This window comes from Panthera onca, chromosome X, assembly GCF_046562875.1.
Source record: "Panthera onca isolate mPanOnc1 chromosome X, mPanOnc1 haplotype 2, whole genome shotgun sequence".
NCBI lineage: Eukaryota > Metazoa > Chordata > Mammalia > Carnivora > Felidae > Panthera > Panthera onca.
The window spans coordinates 96,396,811-96,413,137 of NC_138357.1; the positions used below are offsets into that span (position 1 = coordinate 96,396,811).

The window sequence follows — 16,327 nt, forward strand, 5'->3', positions numbered from 1 at the left end:
TTAAAAAAAAATTCCACATGAGTGAAATCGTATTTGTCTTTCTCTTACTTATTTTGCTTAGCATAATACACTCTAGTTCCATCCACATTGTTCCAAATGGCAGGATTTCATTCTTTTTCATTGCCAAGTAGTATTCCATTGTATATATATACCACATCTTCTTTATCCATTCATCAGTTGATGGACATTTAGACTCTTTCCAAAATTTGGCTATTGCTGATAGTACTGCTATAAACATTGGTGTGCCTGTACCCCCTTTGAATCAGAATTTTTGTATCATGGGATAAATACCTAGTAGTGCAACTTTTGGGTAGTAGGGTAGTTCTATTTTTAATTTTTTCAGGAACCTCCGTACTGGTTTCTAGAGTGGCTGCACCAGTTTGTATTCTCACCAACAGTGCAAAAATGTTCCCCTTTCTCCACATGCTGGCCAACATCTGTTGTTCCATGAGTTGTTCATTTTAGCCATTCTGACAGGTGAAAAGTGGTATCTCAGTGTGGTTTTGATTTGTATTTCTCTGATGATGAGTGTAGTTGAGCATCTTTTCATGTGTCTGTTGACCATCTGGATGTCTTCTTCAGTAAAGTGTCTGTTCGTGTCTTCTGCCCATTTCTTCACTTGATTGTTTTTTGGGGTATTGAGTTTGATAAGTTCTTTACAGATTTTGGATACTAATCCTTTATCTGATATGTCATTTGAAGATATTTTCTCCCATTCTGTCGGATTCCTTTTAGTTTCATTGTCTCCTTTGCTGTGCAGAAGATTTTTAAATGGTTTTATTTTTGCTTTTGTTTTCCTTGCCTCCTGAGACACATCTAGTAAGAAGTTGCTGTAGCCGAGATCAAAGAGGTTGCTGCCTGTTTTCTCCTGTAGGATTTTGATAGTTTCCTGTCCCACATTTAGGTCTCTCATCCATTTTGAATTTGTTTTTGTGTATGGTGTAAAAAAGTGGTCTAGGTTCATTCTTCTGCATGTCATTGTCCAATTTTCCCAGCACCATCTCAAGAGATGGTCTTTTTCCATTGGATATTCTTTCCTGCTTAGTCAAAGATTAGTTGGCCATATATTTGTGGGCCCATTTCTGGGTTCTCTATTCTGTTCCATTGATCTGTTTTGTGCCAGTACCAATACTGTCTTGATGACAGCAGCTTTGTAATACAGCTTGAAGTCTGGAATTGTGTTGCCTCCAGCTTTGGTTTTCTTTTTCAACATTACAATGTCTATACTACCCAAAGCCATCTACACATTCAATGCAATCCCTATCAAAATAACATAATCTTTTGTTTTTAATTTTTTGTGTGAAAGAGTTAAAATGTATTTTAGTCCTGAATAAAAAGTCTTCCTTACCATTTTCATAAGTGTCAGAATAACTTTTTAAGTTTACTTTAACAGATGTTAGCCCATGTTGAAGATAGCAGAGCAACCAGTTAGAAGGACCCCGGGCCTCTGATGAGCATGGAGTCACCATTACCAGTCCTGGATTGTTTTCCTCATGACTTTACCAAGGCAAAAATAAAAAATAAAAAATAAATAAACCTCGCTTTTTTAAGCTACTATTATTCTGGTTTTATGACACTCAGAGTTAAACTTACCCTAATTTGTACACCTACAAATAGTATGGATACTATTACAGAACTAGGGGAGAATGCAAATCCTGGTTGTAAAATATAAATGCATATAGCATCTGTCAAAGTTGTAAATTATTTATATTTTACACAAAGAATGTATCAATTTGGCTCAAGTCACTGTGAAAGTGGAGACTGCACAATCCAATAAAATATAATTTTGCTTCTGTTAAATTAGAAACTAATTCATGTCCATATCCTATGCCTTGCATATAAGTACTCAATGAATTTCTGTGCAATCTTGGAAATGTATCTCCCAAATATGACAAAAAGAATTCAAACAAATATATATTGTCTACAACACTAACACCTGATAGTAAATGGACAATGTGAATAAAAAATTCACAAGAGGAAATACAAATGGCTTGAAATCCTATAAATACCAATCAACACCTAAGTGCAAATTAACATAGGACACTGTCATATTAGTAGAGATTTATAGCAACAATTTTGATGAAGGCAGTGGTACAATGTAATAGTTTAGTAAAGAGGAAACTGACATATTTTTAGAAAACAACTTTTCAATTTAAAAGAAATATAAATCAAAATATGAATTAGAATATAATAAAAAAATTAAGACAGAAGACTTGAAAATAAGGGTTTTCATGGAAATTGAACAAAATATTGCACATCCATGTTATGAAATCTTATCCAGACAATAAAAATGCTTCCAGAGAATTTTTAAGTGAGATGATAAATGTGCATTAAATAATATCAAGCAAATATAGAGGATAAAAATTATATATATAATATGGTTTCAACTATATGAAAATTAAATGTATATGCAGCAAAGTGACAGGAAGGAAATTCAACAAGAGGAAACTATCTCTGGGAAGAGGAGAAGTAAGGTTTTAAAGTTCAAATTATATGTATTTTCTAATTTTTTTATAATGAATACATTACTTCTATAATGAAAAATGTATCAGAAGATATTAAATATTTCCATCACTGGATTGAGGATTTATGATATGAAAAATATTGTACACACTTATGCCCTTTACAGATCCTAGTGAGTTTAAACACTTGAAAAATCCCTTACTGTATAAAAGTTTCATTAATTTTAAACATTTGCATTGAATGTTTACCAGTGACAATTTCTCTGCAATGAAATAATGATTAGAAAAATTAGTAAATGCATGTCAGCCTAATATTATTATAGACTTATATAAATTAAGCCCTAATTTCTATTAAGATATAAACATTTACATAAACTATTGACATAAAATGGTCATATGCCTGAAATCTAAAATATTAGAAGTTGGGGCGCCTGGGTGGCTCAGTCAGTTAAGCGTCCGACTTCGGCTCAGGTCATGATCTCGCGGTCCGTGAGTTCGAGCCCCACGTTGGGGTCTGTGCTGACCCTCAGAGCCTGGAGCCTGTTTCAGATTCTTTGTCTCCCTCTCTCTCTGACCCTCCCCCGTTCATGCTCTGTCTCTATCTCAAAAATAAATAAACGTTAAAAAAAAATTGAAAAAAAAAAAGAAGTGACATTTTTGTTAGTGAAGTTTTCACTTGTATTATTTCCTTAGAAATAAAATGCCTATTTTCTCAGGAATTCAGTTGGCATTTATTTAATTCGATTTTCCCTAATGAACTGACCTACCTTTGGGCAACATGGGCTTTAGAGATCTTTGTTTCTTCAACCTACAATAAAAAGGAATGGTAGTTTCCTGGATGTGAGTGCAAATTAACCCATGCTGCATGGGGGCATGTCCTTTACACCAATTCTGGCTAGAGCAGTACATTTAGATGGGAAAAGGGGTACAAAAAGAGGAATTTGGAGAGGAGTCAAAGATGAGAGAGAGACACACACACACACACAGAAAGAGAGATACACATACATAGTATATACACACATTCTACATATGTGACAGTTTTACTTATTACTATGGTGACCACATTATTTCAAACAAAAAAAAATATGGTCTGGCAAATATATTTATTTATTTGGAGAATCCAACGTTGGAAATGTCCCCAAATACCAGGTATTTGTGGCCCTTTCCCATGGTGAGCCCTACAAGTAAGAATTACTTGGAGGAGAATGCAGAATAAAAACTGAAGTTAGTTTCCCTAAATATGCGTATATATCGAAATTCTGAAGTTCTTTGGTAGGAAAATCTCCAAGGTTTTAAACGCGCTTAAAAGGTGCCCTCCTCAATACCCATCACCCACCCTCCCCTCCCTCCCACCCCCCAACAACCCTCAGTTTGTTCTCAGTTTTTAAGAGTCTCTTATGCTTTGGCTCTCTTCCACTCTAACCTCTTTTTTTTTTTCCTTCCCCTCCCCCATGGGTTTCTGTTAAGTTTCTCAGGATGAGCACTGGGTGTTGTATGGAAACCAATTTGACAATAAACTTCATATATTGAAAAAAAATAAAAAATAAAAAAATGAAAAAAAAATATGTGTACTTAATTGAAAAAAAAAAAAACCTTGTTAATCAGAACAAACTCACTCCAAGCCTGAATAAAACATCTGTAGAAACTAAAAAATAAAATAATAATAAATAAATTAATTAATTAATTAAATAAATAAATAAACGCACTTAAAGCAAAGCTGGATTTTCTTTTTTCATTTCTCTGTGACTCACAAAGAGTTTGGGTTTTATTAGGGAGCCAGTATGGTCAGGCAGGGAGTTTCTGTTAATCCATTAAGAAGCTTCATGGCAATTCTATTAGGATTGAAACAAAACGTTTACCAAACTAAAAGTCCACTCCTATAGTTCTCTTGGTGTTTTATGGAGACAAGTGAGTCTTCAGGCTTTTCAGAAGGTCAAACTAATTTTGTTCCTAGTGGTAGTGATAAGATTTGGAAAAACGAACAGCCCCAGAGATCAAATATTTGTAGAGGATTAAGAGGATATTACCACTTGGCACTTACTGGTCTCCCTCACTTCCAGGCTGAATGTGTAACTCTTGAAATCAATTCAAATCCATTTGAACTGAATATTTAACTTATCTGCAGGATTACAAATAGCCAATTTGAATACACTTTCCCCTTCTGTTTCTCCCTTCTCTTCCCTTCCCCACCCTGCTCTAAAATGATGGAACCAACTGCACAAAGACAAAGCCATAACATGAATGGCAATTTCCAGGCTGGGATCTGTGGTCTCTTGATGACACTAGACTCTGGCTTGCTCAGTGGCCCATGTCAGCTGAGCCAACTGTTTGGAACAAAGCATAATACACTTTCCCTTTGGTTTCAGTCAGCATAAGGACTAGAACAGCATGAGGAACTCTTGTCAGTTTTCACTGTGTAAAAGCGATGCTTCTACAAAGGTCATAGTAACTTGAGATAATGTTACACAGCTCATAGGTCAGAGCTGTCCATAAATACCAGGCTAAAGAAATGTTTTCTGTTTTGCTCCATTTCTCTAAGAGTAAGGCAATGGGTGGACTCTCAATAGGGTCTGAAGAGGTGCCTTTATTGCATAAACAACACAACACAGAGAAAAGGGAAGGAACATGGAATGTGAGCGCCTCATCTCTGATGTTTACCAGCTTGGCCAATTGTTTAACAAGTTTCAGTTGCCACAGCTGTAGCCCATCAGAACAATAGCTACCCCACAGATGACATGGGGATTAAGTGGGGATACATTTTTGAATTGAGTAATACATTCTCCTTTGTGAGGCAGGTCTTGAATAGTGTACCATTCCTTTTTTGTCCTGGTCCTCAGAAGGGTCAGATACATCCCCTAGAAGTTAAAAGTGACCTAAGAGTGCCCTGTGAGCTCTGGGGCCAGACGGTAGGGCTACAAACCACAGTTCTGCCACTTACTAACTGGGCGACCTTGGACAAGTTACTTAACTTTGCATTTCAGTTTCCCCATGTGTAAATAGGATACTTATAGCTCTGACCTCATTGGGAAAATGAATTTGTAATCTGTCCCTCACAATTCTGCAGAACCTTCGGCTAGTTCTTGGTATTTTCTCTACCTCCAAATTCATTGTACTGTTCTCCTAGAGAAGCAATGAAACATTTAAGCTGTTCCAGCACATAAGCCACTACAGATTGAGTGAGGCATAAAAATCTCCTGGAGATGGCAGGGCTCTGTGAAATCATCTAGCCTCCCAGATAGAAGCCCATGCTCTGTCTCTGATAGCTGATGGATTCTAGTCTAACACCATTTTCTCTCTTAGACTATAAATGTCCTGCTGCTCACTGAGATGGCTTACCAAGGATTTTAGATGTATACAGCTATTCTTGAGGCGAGAACCTACCAAGGCATTGTTTTCAACACTAAACGTCAGCAAATTATAGCCCTTGGGCCAAATCCAGCCCACCACGTGTTTTTGTAAGTAAAGTTTTATTGGAACATAGCTATACGCGTCTGTTTACATGTTGTCTATCGCTGCTTTCATACTACAAAAGCAGGCTAACATAATCGTAATACAGAACATATACCCTGTAGAGCCTAAAGTATTTACTATCTGGCCCTTTTCAGAAAAAAAAAATTGCTGACCTCTGGTCTATGCCATGTATAGTCTGATCCATCACTGCAAACTTCTTTATGTTTATGGACACAACAAACATTAATATTGTGTCTCTGCTCACCTTTATTATTCCGATACTACATATATAGCATTTGGCCTATAGAAGGTTTTCAACAAATGTTGATTACTTCTGACTCTTAGAGATTACAGGATGCTTTGGGTTGCATGTAACAGAAAGCCAGATTCAAACTGCTGTAAATAACATGGAAATCTATTATATTGCTTAAAGAAGAAGCCCAAAGGTATGGCAGGTTCAAGTATATCAGGATACTAACGACAATTTTCTGTCATTCTTTTGGTTCAGCTTCATCACTGTGCTGGCTTTCATTCTCAAGAGCAACAATGACAACAGGTCTCATTGAATATGTCGAGTGGGAAAGAGAACCTTCTGTAAATATGGGCTATATGTTTGAGTGGGTCATCTTTGGTCTCATGTCTACCTCAAGACCAATGAGAGTTGCTAGAGGAATATTAGTCAAGGGATGAATATTTTTAAAAAAAAAAAATCCACTGCTGGAGCTGAGCAAAATCAAGATTTGGATAGGGAAGAAGAAAAGAACAAAAGGGGGATGTAAGGCAACCAACAGAGTTCATGACTGAGACAAGCCCAAGAATAGGTGCCAAAGAGAACATTAAGTCCAGATATGTTTTCATGTATTGTGGCCAAATGGAAATGAAATCTTCTTAGTAAAGATAAAGCCCAAATGAACTGCTGAAATGAAGAGTCACTTACAAATTGAAGATTTCTTATATAGGCCAATACCACAACCTATACATGTAGCAGTTTGTTTTTACGCATAGAAGATCAAGCAGAGTAAGATTTTTGTCAACGAGATTTTTTTAGAGTAGATACCATGAACCATCTCATCTTTTACGTTAGAGTGAGTTCTTCCAAAATTAGAAAAACTTAAGGTACAAAATGTCAGCAAAGGTCTTTATTGTGTGCTTCCAAACTATATTTTTTTTCCATTTGCATTCACTGTTGATAACTCAATTTTATTAGCATCACTTCCGCCCTCTGTCTTCACTGCATTAAAGCCATCACTAAAACCATGTGATTTGTTCTTCAAAGAGAACATTAAAAATATTCTTATTCTGTAGTAGTTGAAACCTGGTTCTAGATATCTCCTACCATTTCTTTCTGCTTGGTCTGAAGGAAAATTAATACATTTAAGCCCCTTGGGTGAACCTAAAATGCTCTGTTAGTAGGTAGACCCCTCTTTGCAGCCTATAATTCATGACTGGAGATAATTATCAGGCTTTCCATGTGCCTTCTGGGTTCAGAGCACCTTCAGGAGCACCAAATCCCATTTTAATTAATGCTACACTTGAGTGGCTATGTGTACCATAGAGCAAAGTTGAGCATCAGTCCTAATGCATTGATTCAACACAATTTTTACATTCTTCCATTTTTCTCTTTTCTTTAAGAATAACCTACTTAAACAAGTAAACACAGAAAGAAACAATAAATCCACTGCTTTCAAAAGTCCAATTTACTAACTTTCCATATCAGTTACTTCTCTGTAACCATCATAATTCTTAAAAATTTTCTTTGGCTTCCGTTTCCTTCTGAAACCGATTAGCAGAATCTGAAGGCAATTTTGCGGTTCATAGTCAACAGCTAAAATGCGGTTGATATATATTTGCCAATGCCAAATCTTTTTCACATGTCAAGGGCAAGCTCAAGTGTTACCTCTTCTGTGGAACGAGTCCTTCAATTTCTATCTTATTCATAATTAATTATGCTTCCCTGTAGATGCCAACAAAATATCAACTTACACCTCTGTGGCATGGTGAAAACAATTATTGCAACAGCTAGTACAAATGTTTACTGTTGTAACGAAATTGATTACACCATCAATTCCTTATGTTGATGATTTTAGAGGATAACAAGGAAAAAGAACAAAGTTCCCTGTTCCATCTGGCAAATCTCCTGGTTGGGTTCTCCAAAAGCTAATCTGAGAAGTAGATTTGTGTGCAAGTGATTTACAGAGTCCTCTTGGGAGGAACCTGTAAGGGAATAGGGAAGGCAGGAGCGATAAGCAGAGAGGGGCCAAGTAAGGTTGTGGTCTTTGGGTGACGGCAGTATGATTCTACAGGAAGCTGTGAGGCAGAAATTGCATTGCAAAGCCATTGGCTTGGGGATGCCCAGTAGGGACATAAACTCAAGGTTACCTGGCACTGGTGGCTCTCTAGTCCTAGGAGAAACTCTGGCCACTCAAAGTAGGCCTCTAAAGAAGGTAATAGAGACCATCCTTAGCAGTAAAGCATGTGGAAACTGTAAGATAAGAGCATGGATCCAACAAGAGACCCTAATGGATCTCAGTGGAGCACTGACAGTGTTCACTACAACACATACCAACAATAGGGCTAATGATTAATGCCAGCAATTAGTAAGTACTTACTGTATGCCAGCATTCTTCTAAACTCTTGATGATATCAGCTTATTTAATCCCTACAACAACCTCATGAGGTACCTAATGTTATTATTATCTCTGTTTCGCCAAATGAGCGATTTATTCATGGAACACACCTATCTAAAGTGACACAAAGATTTCATGGCTTAACGAAGATTTCAATCAATAAATGTGGATATGTGATTCAACAACACACACTCTAAATACCATGCCACTCACTTCAGTGTAGCTTCTCAATACACAAAGCTGTTAAGAGTGGCAGAGCCAGGGGCACCTGGTTGAGCGTTGGTTGAGCGTCGGACTCTTGATTTCGGCTTAGGTAATGATCCCAGGGTTGTGGGATCGAGCCCTGTGTCAGGCTCCACACTGAGCATGAAGCCTGCTTGGGATTCTCTCTCTCTCTCTCTCTCTCTCTCTCTGTCTCTCTCTTTCCCCCCTCTGCCCCACTCCCACTTTGTCTCTCTCTCTCTCTCTCATTAAAAACAAAAGAGTAGCAGAGCCTGAGTCATCTGGCTTGAGCCAGCTACCTTGGTAGCTCAGGACAAAATGAGACAACATATCTAATACAGTTAGTGCAGAAAATAACTCAACAAAATATTAGCCACTGCTGCTATTAAAGAAGGGAACAAGATATAGTAGCTTTAAAAATATCTATTTTCTATAAAAGTATCTCTTAGATCTATTAAAGCCTTTCTTCTGCTTTCCAGAAACAAGTTTGAAGGGCCAGGAAATCAACAACTTTATTCTCAATAGCTCTGTTGTATGTTACACATTTGCCTACATTTCTTTATAAAGAGTAAGGAAAAAAGGCAAGGGAAGAAAGAAAACAAGGAAAACAGAGTAAAACAGATTATTAGGAAAAGATATTGTGAATGACAGAAGCAAATATTCTGAACAAATCCCTATTCATTGTACTTCAGTGTTTGTGAGGATCTGGTTATTAAATTGGGTTTTCCTGGGGTGCCTGGGAAGCTCAGTGGGTTAAGTGTCCAACTTTTGATTTTGGCTCAGGTCGTGATCTCACAGTTCGTGAATTTGAGCCGTGTCAGGCTCTGTTCTCTCAGCACAGAGCCTGCTTGAGACTCTCTCTCTGCCCCTCCTCTGCTTGCCCACTGTCTGTCTCTTTCTCAAAATAAATAAATAAAACTTAAAAAAAGAAAGAAAAAAAATATTTTGTGTTTTCCTGAATAGAGTGATTTTTAATTCCCCACAGCATGTTATCAGTTACTAGCTAGTACCTCACCTCCCGTGAACAATTTAACTTTTTGCAGAATAGAAAATTTAGTCAGTTTTCGTGACTGGAATACAAATGCCAGAAACATAATTTCTGATTTCTTTAAAAATCATTAACTGCACTAACCTGAATTCTAGGCATAGAAAAATTTCAATAATTTTCATGAAAGCCTTTATTTCTTTAAGATTGGTTGAATCCTATTAATGATGAAAATAAAAATTCTGGGCTCTTAACTATGAAGTAAGCATCAATCAAGAATATTTCAATGTATTTCCAATTCTAGGATCCTGGTTCCTTTAGGCACATTGAATACTTTTGCAATATATAAAGATAATCTTATGACAAGTTTTCTCCTGAGTAAAAAAAAGGAGAATAAACTTAAGTTTTTGTGGTCTTTCCAGATTTTTTCTTGTGGTTGACATCTAGTTTCACAGCATTGTGGTCAGAATAACTGCAGTCTGGAGAGACACATAAAACACAAAATCTATATGTTGCACAGTAGGTGGTCATTGAGAAGGGAACTGTGTTTATTTCTGCTCCTCTCATCAGGATGAGATGTAATATCTAAATATGTTTCACAAGCAGCACAGTACAGGCTGCAACCAATCCTAATGTATGTGACAACCAATCAGAACAAGGCTGTGACCATTGAGAACGGAAGATGAAACCAATCAGAATGGATGCTAGCTGAAACATAGGGAAGGTCATGCTTGGGGATCCAGCTAAATATCAACCTTGCCTACAATTGATGTGAAACTCAACTGTGCCCATATTTCTCCATGTTACTCATACAGAGACGTATTATTTTTTAAATTTTATTTGAGAGGGAGAAAGAGAGCATGCGAGCAGGGGAGAGGGGCAGAGGGACAGAGAAAGAAAATCTTAAGCTGTGTCCATGCTCAGGGTGGGCAGAGCCTGATGGGGGGCTCGATCCCACAACCCTAGGGTCATGACCTAAGTCAAAATCAAGAGTCAGACGCTCAAGTGACAGAGCCATCTAGGCACCCCTAGAGACTTATTCTTAAAAATTCAGGCGACTTCTGGGGTAAAATGAGAATTTTTCACTCTCCAGATCCTCTTCTTCTTTTCTCAGCTATGGTGGGAACAAATTCCCAGAAAGACTGACCTGAGAAAGGCATTATAAATAAATAATTGTGAATTTAGGTACCAGGCACTGTACATGTATTATCTTCCTTAATCCTTGCAATGATGCTCTGAGGTGGGCACTTTTATTATCTTTCTTTTATGGATGAGGAAACCAAGGCACAGAAAAATTGAGTAACTTGCTCAAGGTCACACAACTAATACCTCCAGGCGCTGGAATTCAAGCCTTGGCAGTCCTTCCACTTAACTACTACTTATGATGGTATTAGTGAATGGGCATTCTCATCAACACTGTATTATCCCTGGGGCACCTAGGTGGCTCAGTCGGTTAAGCATCTGACTTCAGCTCAGGTCATGGTCCCATGGTTCGTGAGTTCAAGCCCAGCATCAGGCTCTGTGCTGACTGCTCAGAGCCTGGAGCCTGCTTCAGATTCTGTGTCTTCCCCTCTCGCTGCCCTCCCCACTGCCGCTTGTGCTCTGTGTTTCTCTCTCTCTCAAAAAATAAATAAATAAACATGAAATTTTTTTGAAAAAAACACTATATTATTTGCTCAATTACATCCTTCAATCCAGCTAAGTGATAAAATATCAAAGATGTTTTCTAATATGTGGGTTACTGCTGGGAACCCACGAAGGCACTGACCAACATTTGTCTCCAGTAGGGTCGCAGTTGCCCAATTTCTAATCTAGCTTGCTTCCAACAGACAGCAGTCGGGAAGGGCAGAAAAGAGAAAAGAATATTACCTTATTCTCTTGTCCTCCACTTTTTTCAAATATTCATCTCTCTTTAGGACTCCCAGGATCATTTCCTTCTCATGATCTAACAAAAATGACAGATTGATAAACTCCGAGTTCTTAGACATGGTATTTCAGAAACAGCTCTGAGTAGCAGTGGGTGAATCTTCCAGGTGAAGTGATATCCGCGATTCTTGAGGCGCCCCTGATCAACCCGGAGTCACTCGGCTGTTTGATGGCAGAGTGGGCTACACAGAAAAGAGACGCCACTGGGATTACATTCCAAGAAGGTCAATCCTTCAGAATGCTACAAAGCAGGAATCAGATGACCTGGGGTAGAATACAGAACACACAGGGAAGAAAGAGAAAGCAAAGGAGAGAAAAATTATTTAGAATTAATTAAGCCATGTTCCCATAGCACATAGTGTCTAAGTTTTGAAACAGTGATCTACTTTACTCAAAAAAAAAAAAAAATCAACATGCAACCATTAAATAATTACCATGTGTTTTATTACCATGAAATATAATTTATATTTCCTTGATTCCAGGTTCTTTGTGCAAATTCAGTTTCTTCCATTATAATTAATTTCCTTTGCCAGCCAGTGCTGTTACCACCCTTGTGGCTGACCCATGGGTGAACGGGGTCACGATTGGGGGACACTAAGTGCACAGACTGGACTGTCCATTAAATGGTTCCCTCCTATTCCTTCCCTTCTTCCCCCAACTAGGACCACTGTGCAAAGAGCACTGCTGTCAAGACAAATATAAATCGGTGCTATGTGTATCAACTGGAATGTTTCTCACAAACATAGCACTGAACGGAAAAAAATCAAGTTACAGAAGAATTCATGCAGAATGATGCCATATGTGTGAAGGAAACAATTTGTTACAACATTATATCTAATTTAGGAATATATACAGTTGTAGTATAAATATAAGGGATTTCATGGGGAATTCAGAGATCCAATCAAAGAGAACACAGGAACTTCAACCATATTGGATAATGTTTTATTCTCAAGATGAGTGTTTATATCTCATGATGTACAGATTTGTGAATTATTCCAGGTGTGAATTACATACTGTGAAACAGATGATACAAAACTACCCCACATCAACATAAGAAGCACGCCAGGCTGCGTTCCTCACCCTAATTCTTGAGCACATTCTTTCATTGGCTTGGTACCTGGATTCTCTCTGTACATCCCCTTACGAATGAGGACTCTTAGAGTGATCTATCTGGTTTTGTGATGTGGCCTCATCCCATGACCTTGTCCCTCAGCTTCCTTCCCAGGTCTACGGACTACAGTCTACGTGCAAGTTACGCTTGGCTTGCTTGGTTATAGCCAGTTTCCAAGCATAATTAGATACCTACTCAAAGGCTGCTTTGGGGCCTCCCAGTTGCCCTAAGTTTAGGCCGACATCAAAATCTCAGGTGATATGAAAGGACAGGATCTTGTCCAGAGCCTAACTTTTCAAAGTCCCTAGGTGTCTGTTTTATACAGTATACACCAAACCATAACTTTGCTGAAATGACTCAGAACAGAACCTCTTCCTATAGGTCAAGAGCTAGCCCCCTCTGAGAAAACTGCCCTGGTCAGCACAGACTTTGCAGATTGACTCCAGGCCTTTTCTTCCATCTCCAAAGTCCTAGAGGCAGCAGGGATCAGAGAGCCCCAAGGCTGACAAGAACAGAAAGCCACAAGGTTAGAGCAAAAAGGGCTCTTCAGAAAGGTTAATGGTTTGGTTTTTGCATCACCGTCCACTGTGGTCTCCTCAGATAAAGAGCGGAACTGGTTTTTCCACCCCTTGTGTGGTTCATCTGGTTTCACACTGAAATGGAAAAACCACTTGGTAACTCAATGAATGAATATGCTATAATTATAGCCTGGTTCACTTAGGACATATTTATATTCGAAATGTCAGATTTAGAAAGTCATATGTGAATGTTCCATAGAATTGTATTTAGAGATTATCCAAGGGGTTGGGAGCCACAAAAATGTTTGATCTGAAGCTTATGGTTATCCTTGCCTCGGGTTGCAAATGCAGACCTGCCCTCTAAAGGTCCATGGCTCTGCCCAGTGAAGAGAATAAAAAGAGGGAGGGCAGTGACACCGTGGCGGAGCATCTGAAGGTGACACAGAAGATGGGAAATCAGACAAGGATATAAAAGAAATAAAATTTCCCTGTAAGATTTTAATTAACAAAATTAGCCCTAATTGGATTTTTTCTCATTTGTACCAGGACTGACAGAGCTGATTTATAAATGAGTGGCCAAAGAGATAGATAAGAAGTAGCCAAAACTTTACTAAGAAAATCAGTGTGTGTCCTCCAGGCGGCAGGACTGGACTGTGCATTTAATAGGATGGAATCTAACTGGTGACAGTCCTGGAGAAATATGGGGCAGAGGAGAAAGTGAGCCTGGGCATAGACAAAGGAGATCTAAGGAGCTAGAGGCCGACGATGCCCATCCAGGTTCTGAGCACAGGAGAATCACTCGGGCCTCAAAATGAAAATAACCCATTTACTCCCTGCAGCGCATGCTCCATGTTGCAGGATGGGGCGTCAGTGTGGCAAATTTCATGACATTAATCACTCAACTATAGAACTGATGGTTACCAGAGGAAGAGGTGGGTGGGGTCATGGGTTAAATAGACGATGAGGATCAAGGAGTGCGCTTGTGGTGATGAGCATAGGGTGATGTATTGAAGTGTTGAGTCACTACATTGTGCACCTGAAACTAATATCACACTGTATGTTAACTAGAATTTCAATAAACACACGCACACGCGCGCGCGCGCACACACACACACACACACACACACACACACACACACACACACAGACACCCACTCAAATCATACAACCAAAGGGAAATATCCTCTTGCTTGAATTTCACTTCTTCCTGGACACTTCTGATTGTGGACTGGCTTCCCATAGAGCTCTCCTTTTTAAGGAGTGGATGTCCTGGTCCTGCCAATGGAACCCTCTGTGTTTAGTCTGAACCTACGTTTCATCTGTTCTCTGTACACCAACCAAAAAAAAAAAAAAAATGTACGAGCCTTTGGAGGACGAGCAGTTGGCATGGGATGAATTCACCTAAATTTGTACAATTTCTTGATGCCTCTTTTTAGCTAGTTCAAAGACCCTCCTGGAGAATCTTGTACCCTCTACACCCTTTACTTAGGTAAGAAAAAAGAAGTAAAAATAACCCTAAGAGCATTTTATCTAGAGTCGATCCTCTTTCTTTTCATTAAATGTGCTGTGAAAACACTAGTCAGATTTGGAGAAGAAATCCATTTTTATTTAATTCTTCAATACTTTCACTTTAACATATCTCTCTACGTCAACATTTTAGATGTAGATTTTCCCCTCTTTGGCTAGCAGCCTTGACAAACTGCAAAACTCTTCAAAAAGATGGCAGAATTGTTCCTAAGTCATTCTGCTGCCTTTCAGCATAGACAGATTGGGACAGATCATTAACTGCTGAGCACCACAAAAGACGCAATAATAAAAAATTCTCACAGCGTCACCAAGATACGTATGTATTTTTTTAAAAAGCATATTTTTTGAGTAACACACTTAAAAATCATGCAGGTTGATATTTTTGTCAAAGGAAAGACCTAAACATATCTTATTAAGGAGTACTTGAAATGCAGCTTTAGAAGTGAACTACTTCTGGCAGTGCCCTTAGGATGAAATTAATAAAAATAAAATCAATTTCCCGTTTTTCTGTCACTGTGTGACAGCACAACGGTTAGGAAGATTTCTGGCAGACTTAGAAATGCTCAGGATACAGGCGAAACAGCATTTGCAAAATTCACTTGGGAGTGTCTTTCAAATAGACAAGCAGGCAAGAATCCACATGACTGTCAAATGGTGAGAATGACCATGGAGATAAACACGCCGTGGGGAGTGAAATAAATAGTTCTTTCACTATGATAGACTCAAAGGCAGATAGTGTGAAATTATAAGCATTATTTTCAGTACAGCAGTTTATTCTTACATAGACAACTGTGTGCAACATTCAATGGGAATATAATTGAATTTTTTTAAATTTCACAATGTATTGATTCTCTGAACATTATTAGGGAGGCCAACTGAAAATATTACCAGCTTTATAGTGATGCTCCAAGAGTGGCATCCTCAGAATGTTACACAGTAATAGCTAACACTTATAGAACTCAACTAATCCTTATAACTCCCCTGCAAAGTAAATCCTAATACCCCCATTTTATAGATGAGAAAGCTGAGGCCTAGAGAAGTTAATTAACATGCAGTTAATTAAATGGGCAGGTAGTAATTCAGAGCACTGTGGTTTCAGGGACCCTGCTTCTAATGTGACATGTGACTGCCTCTCAATGCCTCCATGGAAGCAATAGCATCCCATAAGATGTCATGAGATATTCTATGGAATTTTTTTAAAAGTTCTTCAGTCCAACGAAAATTTTTCCATATTGAGTTAAATCAAATTATTTTTCTTCTACAGAACTTCTCAGAGTCTTTAATATTCTAATGTTAATTGTGAACTTTCACAGAACCCTCAGTTTGGAAAAAAGATATCTGACATTAACTGGTTCTTATCTCAGCATCACGTATTTTGGTATTTCTAAAGCAAAGACTTTTTATCCTACTTCTTTTAGAAGACTATTTCTATCCTAAGAGAAATCAGCAAGGAGAAAATCTAAATAAATTCAAAAGAGAAAGATTTTAAAGAAAAATGA

General features: G+C 38.2%; 1 protein-coding gene across 5 annotated transcripts in view; it reads right to left on the reverse strand.

The window, feature by feature from the left end:
* Positions 1-11,930, reverse strand: part of SYTL5 (synaptotagmin like 5) — a 112,323-nt gene extending 100,393 nt beyond the window's left edge. For all 5 annotated transcript variants that reach the window (XR_014136629.1, XM_081792366.1, XM_081792364.1 and 2 more), the window contains exon 1: positions 11,616-11,930. Coding sequence is in view for 4 of the 5 variants with exons in the window: in XM_081792366.1 (XP_081648492.1) it covers positions 11,616-11,734 (119 nt within the window). In the remaining variant the exon portion in view is untranslated. The remainder of the gene's footprint in view (positions 1-11,615) is intronic.
* Positions 11,931-16,327: the final 4,397 nt, after the last annotated feature.